At 49.0% G+C, this 9,729-nt stretch overlaps 1 protein-coding gene across 1 annotated transcript in view; it reads left to right on the top strand.

Annotated features, from left to right (window-relative positions):
* Positions 1-8,548: 8,548 nt before the first annotated feature.
* CUNH11orf52 (chromosome unknown C11orf52 homolog) overlaps positions 8,549-9,729 on the top strand; it is a 4,681-nt gene continuing 3,500 nt past the window's right edge. The window contains exons 1-2 of the mRNA XM_029283457.1: positions 8,549-8,558; positions 9,430-9,476. Coding sequence (XP_029139290.1) covers positions 8,549-8,558; positions 9,430-9,476 — 57 coding nt within the window. The remainder of the gene's footprint in view (positions 8,559-9,429; positions 9,477-9,729) is intronic.

The raw sequence follows: 9,729 nt of genomic DNA, 5'->3' as shown, positions 1-9,729 counted from the left end.
TAAAATAAAAAAATAAAGCAAAGAACCTGTTTTCAGAACTATTGATGAATCATAACTTGGGAAAGTAAGTAAACAAATAAATGCAAACAGTTAAACACTTACAAAAAAAATCACACATTCACCTAACTCTAGGTTACTTAGCTAAACTTTTCATCCAATAAACTTTTCCCATCATATGACTACTGACACAAAGCAAATGTTTCCCGTCTCCGTTAACAATAAGATTAGAGTAGCTGCATTTACGTTACTCAACACTGGTTACTTTCAGCTAATTCAGTGAATTGTAAGGGTTGCAAATTAGATTTGTGCAGCCTGCTAGGCTAAAATGTGGCTAGCGAGTTTGCAGTTCCCTGCTTCAAGCGAACAGTTTCTGGGTTCATAAAGAACTTTTTAAAGAAAGTACAGGTAGTCCTCGACTTACAACGACAATTGACTCCCAAAATTACTGGTGCAGAGTGAGACAGATGTTAAGTGAATTTTGCCCCATTTTACAACCTTTCTTGTCACAGTCGTTAAGTGAAAACTGCAGTTGTTAAGTTAGTAACACGGTTGTTAGGTGCATCTGGCTTCTCTCATTGACTTTGCTTGACAGAAGGTCACAACAGGGGATCACGTGACCTCGGGACCCTGCAACCGTCATAAATACGAGTCAATTGCCAAACGTCTGAATTTGGATCGTGTGACCCTGGGGATGCCGCAAGTATGAAAAACAGTCGTGTTGCTTTTTTTCCATGCTGTTGTAAATTTGAACGGTCACTAAATGACCTGTTGTAAGTCCAGGACTACATAATTGTGGGAATTGTGTTCTTAGCAGCCTCCGTTCTCTGGGCTCACTGTGCCTCGGTATCCCCAACTGTGATCTGGGGTTTTTTTTCTGCCTTGAGCCAATTGCAACCACAGACCCAAATGTTTGAATGACTTGGGGTTGAGGGTCTGGGGAATCAAGGACCACCATCGTATTTTCAAGCTTCCTAAGCCTTTCCTCCCGTTGGGAGGAAACATTCCTTGGCTGGAGGGGCCGTCCAACTGACAGCTCTTTGTGTTTCACTGCAATGAGAAACAGCCAGCCACAAAGCCACAACTGAAAAGGAAGCACATTTGAGTTGCAGCCGCTGACCCACATAATTCGGAAAGCTCATGCAATAACAACTCTGGCTGTGGGAAACCTCTCTGCAGTGCTGAATTCTAATTATTTATGTGTATGTGTGGTTTTTAGACAAACACATTTTTAAAGCTAGCTTGTCCACTTTTGGACTTTCTGGACAGGGGGGTTAAGTGCAAAACACCCATTGGAGTCCAAATGGACATCTCTTCAGAAGAACGTTTCCTGTGGATCTGAATGGCTGGCGGTGCAGACTCTCAAACGGTTCCCCCAAGTTTATCCATTATTCAGATGACCCTCGTTCCATTTTCTTGCAAGAGCAACACACCCGGTTTTCCAGATTTGTCGTGACGAAATCTCGGCAGGGAGAATTTGGAGAGACAAGGCAATTGGATCGGCAGGCAGGGAATTATTGCAGGGGGGGGAGAGGGAGATGTCAAGTGAAAAATTGGACCTGTGTCTGTTCGTTAAAATTCAAAATTCAACCGCTGGTGGTTCATCTATTTGCCATAAATTGGACTTTGCTTTCCTGGGGTCCCAAATCTTTCTCAACTCCAGAAATTCCTCTCATCTTCCCTGGCTTGGCATGATGCCCTCTCCAGTTGGCACTCAACAATGCCTGGCCTCTCATCTCCCCGATGGACCCCCTGCCTCCACTCCCACCCACCCCTCAAAAACCAGGGCTTACCTTTGGATGTCCGCACGGATGTCCGGAAAGCAGAGAAGCCCCCCCCCCAGGGCACTCTCAAGCGGGCCCCTTTTGTGCCCACAGACGTGTTAGGGAAAGGGAATGTGAACAGGCAGCCAAGCCTGGCTTGGTGGTGGAGGGAGGGGGTGGGGAAGCAGGATTGTCGAGAACGCTTTTGTCTTTCTGCACTCAGCTGAAAAGCCACAACAGGGACACAGGGCCAGAGGGTGGGGGGGGCGAGACCAGCAGCCTTGCAAAATCTGGATTTTGTTTGCATTTTCCTGTCTGGCTCCAGCCATACAAAAATCCCTTTCCTGAGATGCTTTGCAACCCAAGCCATTTCTTAGCCTACATTCATGGCTTGTGGAAGTCTTGGGGTGGGAGAGGGATGTTGGGAGCAAATGTCACACTCCCTGTGTTGCTTGCATTGTGGGTCTGGGGTGGGGTGGGGTGCCAATCACAGTGGGAAAGTTTGCATCACAGTGGGAAAGTTTGCGACAGGAGAAGCCACCCTCTCCCTTCTTGGGGTCTTTCTTAAGGTCTCTCGTGTGGAAATGTTATTTTTACAGATAGCCCTCAATTTACAGCCATTCGTTCAGTGACCTTTTGCAGTTCTAGCGGCACAGACAAGAGTGACTTACGACCGTTTTCCCCGCTTACAACCGTTGCGGCATCCAAAAGGGTCACGTGATTAAAATTAGGACGCTCGGCCACTAGCGCGTAGTCACGATGGTCGCAGTGCCTCCCGGGGTCACCTGGCCCCCTTTTGCGACGTTCCAACCAGCAAAGTCAATGGGGGGGGCAATTCCCTGAAGGACCGTGTGGCTAACTTAACAAGGGCAGTGATTCACTTAACAGTTGCGGCAAGAAAGGTCGCAAAATGGGGCAAAACTCGCTTCACAACGGTCTTGCTTAGCAACGGAGATTTTGCTCTCAATTGTGGCGGTAAGTCTAGAATTACCTGCATTTTATTCATTAATTAAACTTCTACGCCGCCCATCTTGCCTAGAGCTAGGTGGCCTGCAATCAATAAAACAGCAATATAAAACATTAAAATAATAAAACAGTAACAGTATTACTATTAGTAAACACTGTAAGATTGGTTTAAAATGGACAAAGATGGCAAGGAAGGGGAGGAGGTGGGTCCACCCCCAGAATGACACGGCCCCCTTGAGGTCCCAAGCCAGTGGGCAGAGCCAGGTCTTCAGGCCCTTTCCAGAAGCCGAGGGCATGGGTGCAGATCTCACCTGGGGGGCAGGGGCATGATGTTCCAGAGGGGGGGAGGGGGATGTAAGCATTTTCAGACGTCTCCTCTGAGGTTTTGGCTACTTGGCAGCTGCCGCCAGGCTCTTTCCGCCTGCTAGCAAAGGGGCTGTCATTGAAAAAAACCTGACAGGTGTCCGTCTCCTTCCACCTCCTGTAGCCCCTGCCAAATGATGGGAGGTGAAGGACAGGCCGGGCGCCTGGCAGCCTGGCATCCGGGCGTCCTTTCAAGTCTGGGTTGCGGCTCAAGAGGGAGGGACCACCTGTTGCTGCTGTTCTTGGAAGGCTTGCCCCCTCCCCACTTAACAGCCGTGCATTTTGTAGGGAGCTGCAATCCCACGGGGCTGGCTGTCCCCCTGCAAAACACCTTTCCTGTTGGATGTCCTGTTTTTCTGATTTCTTTGAGGATCTGGGGGGGGGAGTATAGGATAGGATCTTCAGGGACCTGAAATGAAGTCACCAGGAAGATTTGCTGCTCGTGAAAAGCCCAGCGTATACATTCCCCCAAATATGCCCCCCCTTAGAAAACGTATTGGGGAAATAAAACTTTGCCCATCCAAATGGTTATAGCGTCTTTCTGGGGTGTCCATAAAATGAGGGGCAAAAAAGTCAAAATGGCGGTCACCACACTGCATCCAAGGCAACACAGCTTCAATGGTAGCATTGTGTTTGCCATCCTGGTTTTTCTGCGGGTGCCCATCCCGGCCCTGGCACGGCCCCAAATCAGCTCTCCCAGTGGGGACTTTTTCTGGGCCTAAAGGTTGTGGAAGATGGGAATGGGATGATTGGGGATGCTGGGGCAGGAGGGGGATGCTGGGAGCGGAAAGGTTGTGGATGATGGGGCACGGTGGAGATGCTGGGAGCGGAAAGGTTGTGGATGATGGGGCACGATGGAGATGCTGGGAGTGGAAAGGTTGTGGATGATGGGCAAGGTGGAGATGCTGGGAGTGGAAAGGTTGCGGAGGATGGGGCAGGACGGCGGAGGGATCCGCCGCTGCGGGCTGAGAGCACTCCGAAGGGGCGGCGAGGGTCTCCCCCTGCCAGGGGCTGGGAAGGCGGAGGCGGCGGGGCAGGAGGGACCAACGCCTCGGCTGGACGTCCCCCGCCCGCCGGGCAGCGCGGCCAGCAGAGGGCGGCCGGGGCTGGGCTGGGCTGGGCTGCTCGCGCGGAAACCTGACACCTCCGCCGCCTCCCGCCGCCGCCCGCCTCCCGCCTCCTCGCCCGCGGCCGGGCTGCCACCCTGGGGCCGAGGAGCCGCGACCAGGAAGCGGCTGGCACCATGGGGAACCGCTGCGGCTGCTGCGCCGGCCGGTGAGTCCGGAGCGCCTCCGAGGGACGCTGGGCTGGCCCGGGAGGAGGAGGGGGCTCCGGGACCCCCCCACGGGAGGAAGCCCCCCCCGCTCCCCCGGGAAAACCGCACCCTCTGCCCATGCACAGAGCGCCCGCGGCTTGCCCAGAGGCGCTCCTGCCGGTCCCCCCACCCAAGCAGGACGCCCGGCTGGTTGCGGGGCTCCAGCCTGGGCGGGCTGCGCTCAACGCGGAAGGTCTGGGATCCGGGGGAACGGCGGGGGAACGGCGGGGAGGCGTCGTCTGAATGCAGTAACCTCGAGTCGCGGGACAGAGGCCGAGACCTTCCCCCCCCCCGCCCCGGGACGGAGGGGAGGGCGGGGCCCACCTATTTGAGTGGGAGGGATTCTGCTCCTCTGCCACCCCGGCAATCGGGCCGAGGGTGGGTTTTGTAGTCCGAGCGCGATGGGCGAGAGGGGAACGCAGCGGGTTTCGGGGAGCGGCACTCGGTTCGGGTGGCGCTCCTCCCGGGAACGCAGACACACACACAATCGCACAATCACACAATCACACAATCACACACAAAGATGCTCCTGGGGCCATTGGCCAGGAAAGAAACTTAAAGGGAGAGGGGCTTACCCTCCTTCCAGTCCCTCTCCCCCCGTTTTATGTATGTGTGTGTGTGTGTGTGTGTGTGTGTGTAATCTGGGATTTTAGCTTCTAGACATCAGGGGTGTCCAACCTTGGCAACTTTAAAAGGTGTGGACTTCAATTCCCAGCTGGCTGGGGGATTCTGGGGGGGGAATGTCTCCTAAAGTTCAGCACCCGACCCGGGGCAAATCTACTTTGCTTTCTAGCCGGTAATTCTCTCTGGGAAAACCGAACTGGGAGCTCCGCTTTGCTTTTTTTTTAGAAAAAAAGGAGAGAAAAAAACAAACACGCTTTTTAGCTTCGTGGGAAAGGCCGTCCAGCTGCTGGGTTTGGATGGGGCTCAATCAGCGGAAACAGCGTCACCTAGCGGAGATGCTCGGAAGCGTTGCACTGATTGGGGAAGGGGGGTTTAATTCTGGCAATTGATCTTGGCTGGACGGGGTGGGTGGGTAGGTGGGGAGGGGGCCATTGCTCCCCTCCTTCCCATATGCCCATCTGGAGCCCCCAGAAAGGTGACAAGATTTTCCTTCGTCCTAATTCAACCCTCGCTTCCTATCTAGAATCCCCTTGAGTTCCGAGATGGAAGGCATATACATTTAATAATAAAAACTAATATATATATGTAGGTCTTTGGTTATTCGGGTTTTCTCCCGCGTAAAATTGGAGGTGTCTTGGCGACGTTTCGACGAAGTCCCATTCGTCATCTACAGGCTGGTGTTTTTGGCTTCGTGCTTCTAGGAGCAATGTGTGATCGCAGCTGTTTCTTCCTTTTAAACAGTTTCTTCCTTTAAAACAGCTGCGATCACACATTGCTCCTAGAAGCACGAAGCCGAAAACACCAGCCTGAAGATGACGAATGGGACTTCGTCGAAACGTCGCCAAGACACCTCCAATTTTACGCGGGAGAAAACCCGAATAACCAAACTGTAGGTCACATACATACACCCGCGAAAACCTCAGAAAACATGTATATATGTTACGTGCTCTAGGAGCCGGAAACAGATACTTAGCAATTGTATGTAAGACTTCAATCAGCATTTGCCTTTTAACCCTGACGATGTCAAGCGTATTTGACGAAAGCTTGGTGTATTAAATTCTATATTTTATAGATGTTCTCTTGGTGATTGTTATTTTGGTGCTATGAATATATATATATATATATATATGTTTTCTGAGGTTTTCACGGGTGTTTATATGTGAGTCTTTGGTTATTCGGGTTTTCTCCCGTGTAAGATTAGAAGTGTCATAGCGACGTTTCGATGAAATCACATTCATCATCATCAGGCTTGTGCTTTTAGCTTTGTGCTTCTCTGAGAAGCACAAAGCTAAAAGCACAAGCCTGATGATGATGAATGTGATTTCATCGAAACGTCGCTATGACACTTCTAATCTTACACGGGAGAAAACCCGANTATTTATTTATTTATTTATTTATTTATTTATTAAATTTAAATGTCTAGGTCAGTGTTGACTTTTGGGGTTTCTTCTTACATGGGGTAATATTCCTCAAGGTTTATTAGAATGGCGTTTCTCAACCTCAGCAGTTTGAAGATGGGTGGACTTCAACTCCCAGAATTCCCTAGCAACATAGCTAGCTGGGGAATTCTGGGAGTTGAAATCCACCCATCTTCAAGCTGCTGAAGGTGAGAAACCATCTAAGAGAGGGGGTGGGCTGAATGGGCCAGACTCTGCCATCTATTCCTTTCCCTCCCCTACAAAGAGAAAAGCAATCTGGAAAAGCGATCCAGGCCCTTTTAATTCTTTGCCCGAGATGCCAGTGATTTTATTCACTCAGATTCAAGGCCGAGCTATTTAAAGCAGCCTTGGCACCGACTTCCCCTGCTGTTCCCTGTTCCTAAAGGGCAACAGGCTTCTTTGTCTTTCGGGGAAGATGAAAAGGGCTGCAGGGACTTCTCAGTCAGCCCAGGGACACCCCCCCTCCGGGTGGGGAGAGAAATGTCCCTGGAAGGAGAAGGAGAAGAAGCTGCAGAAGAGCCTGTCCTGTTTAGAGGAGAGGTGATCCCTCTCCTTGCTCGGAGGGCTGAAAAAAAGGGTCTTGCTGTCTCTTTGGGGCATCTGGGCAGGATGGGTTTGTTGGCTGTTGTGTCTGAATCCCCCCGCCCTTTTTTCCGGGAGGGGGGCTGAGACTACAGGGACTAGAACTGGGCGGCTGTTCAGCAGAAGTTCATCAAGCTGCTGTTTTGACTCGCTGCCCAGCTGCCCTTGGCATTTTATGGTGAAAGAAGGGTGGGATGGGGCCTCCACCACAGCCCCCCCATTCTCCTTCCCCCAACACCCCTTAGTAGCTTTCTATAAGCAGCTGAAGACCAGGTTGCTCCAATCTCTTTAAAGAGCTAAATCACTTCAGAATAACAGAACAAAATAACAGAGTCGGACGGGACCTTGGAGGTCTTCTACTCCAACCCTCTGCTCAGGTAGGAAACCATTTTAGACAAGTGTCTGTCCAGTCTCTTCTTAGAAACCTCCAGAGCGTCCACAACTTCTGGAGGCAAGTTGTTCCACTGGTCAATTGTTCTCACTGTCAGGAAATTTCTCCTTAGTTCCAGGTTGTTTCTCTCTTTGATTAGTCTCCATTGGTTGCTTCTTGTCCTGCCTTCTGTACATTTCTGTACACTTTTCTAATCAGTGTGTTTTGTACACACTCTTTCTACTACAAGAAGTCCTGTTTTATTAATGTCAGGTTCCAAAACCAAGAACCGCATGCAAAGTAACATAAGTAGTTCCCTTTATTGTTCTTCACCTGCCAGACTAAACAATTACCTGCATCCTTAAAGATACAGGGAGGAGCTGACTTGACCTTCTTCCTCCCAACAAGCTACCTAAACTTAATGTCTACCGCCCTGCCCCCCCCCGCTCCCCACACCCCGCAATGAAGCTCAGAGCATCTCATGCAGGGGAGAGATTTTCAAAAAGCCCCTAAACAAGAATGCTGCAACCAATCGCCATTCTGGGGTCACTAACAGCAACGTCAACAACAAGACGAAGCAAACAGGGCATTTTTTAAAAAAAAAATACTGTATTTAAAAGAGCGTCTGTCTTTCAGAAGGGATAGACCGGTTTTGGCTAAGTAGAGCAAGGTGGTGAATTCTCTGCATTCTTTAATTTCTTACAGTGCAAGTTATCAGACCTCTATTCTTTTATTTTTTTTAATCTGATTTTCCTGTTCCTGGGAAACTCAAAATAGAATTGAATGTGAAACTGAACAGGTAATTATTCAGAAAGCCACTCCTTATGAACCAAGCTGCTGCCAAGCCCCAGGACTTAATAATGTAGGGAGACTGAATATTGTAAGAGGTGGAGACAGTAGAAAAGAAAACCCCAAAGGGGGAAGGGAATGATTTGAAGGGCTAGCAGGGAAATTTCCCAATTTTTATGCATCTTTCTTTCTTTTCTGCTAGCAACTGCCCTTCGCTATTGAAGAGGGGAAAAGAAAAACCAGGTAAGCAGTAGAGAGGTATTTATTAATTTATCCCATTCACAGTACAAAGTGAGTCTGGATAGCCAGCATAAAATGTCAACAAGGCAAGAAAACCATCATGGCCACCGGTTGGAGGTGGCTGGATAGATGTGACAGGGATCTGGGAGAGGAGAGTGGAGGAATATTCCCAGGTGAAGGAACATCTGAATTCAGCCTATCCGCTTAGGCATCGTTTTCCTGGGAGTAAATAAAAACTGCATGGGGAAAACTGATTCTTGCAAAACCCCTTGCGTGAGTGTTTGCAAAGGAACAAGCAGAAAATTCCAGCATTCTCAGGATCCTTCTGTTGGGCTGAACGTTGCCATGGGCACTGTAGTCCAGGATACCTTGAGGGTTCCTGCAAAACGATGGTTTGGGGCGTATTGGGTTAAAAATTTGCAAAGGGCACAATGAAGGCTGCTGGCACTCAGCTGAGGATTAGGACTGCTCCACCACCGCCATGGATTGTTGTTTTAAGTGGTTTTCTCTCTCTCTCTTTTTTTTTTTTTATGGCTTTATTTCACCCTGAGAATTTTAGCTAGGGGGCAATTCTTTCCTTTTTGCTTAGAAACAAAGGAACAGCTAATTAGGAGTCTGCATTCACACCGAAGAATGCTTGAAAACTTGCATTCTGAAAAGGCAGAAGAACAACCCACAACATAATTTTGCATAGTTCGTATTCAATCAAGGATTTTGAACTCCAGGATCCTTGGTTTCAGATCTCCGGTCCAAGTGGTTAAATATGATTCTAGGTTTAAAGATATTCTTCACCAGGTGATCTGTAGAAAGTTCACTCTCTTCCTGTTTTCCAAGATTGCCCCAAACTCAGGAGACTTCCTGATTTCCCTAAATATGAGCCACATCTGCTGGCAGTTTTCTCATTCTATTCAGATTCAAGGCTTTGGGATTTCAGGCAGGGGGCTGAATGATGTCAGTTCAGCTTTTTTTTTCCTCTTACAGATATTAGAATCAGTAAGCCGAGTTTACAAACCCCGGAAATCAACAAGGTAAATAAATTCCCTTCTCAGGGAGAGGACTTCCTTTTTATTCTATAATTAATTTTTATTTATTTATTTTATTTATTTATTTAATTTAATTTATATCCCGCCCTTCTCCCAACGGGACTCAGGGCGGCTCACAACATATTTAAAACAAAGGCATATATACAATCCCCCCCTGTAAAACCGAATTAAACCAAATTTTAAAGTTGTGTTATTTCGAATTCCTTAAAATGAACCCAGTATAAAATCCTCCCTAGGC

Source organism: Protobothrops mucrosquamatus, unplaced genomic scaffold, assembly GCF_001527695.2.
Source record: "Protobothrops mucrosquamatus isolate PMUCROS unplaced genomic scaffold, P.Mucros_1.0 scaffold97, whole genome shotgun sequence".
Classification (NCBI taxonomy): domain Eukaryota; kingdom Metazoa; phylum Chordata; class Lepidosauria; order Squamata; family Viperidae; genus Protobothrops; species Protobothrops mucrosquamatus.
The sequence above is the reverse complement of the archived record's forward strand: the minus strand, read 5'-3'. Positions and strand labels throughout refer to the sequence as shown.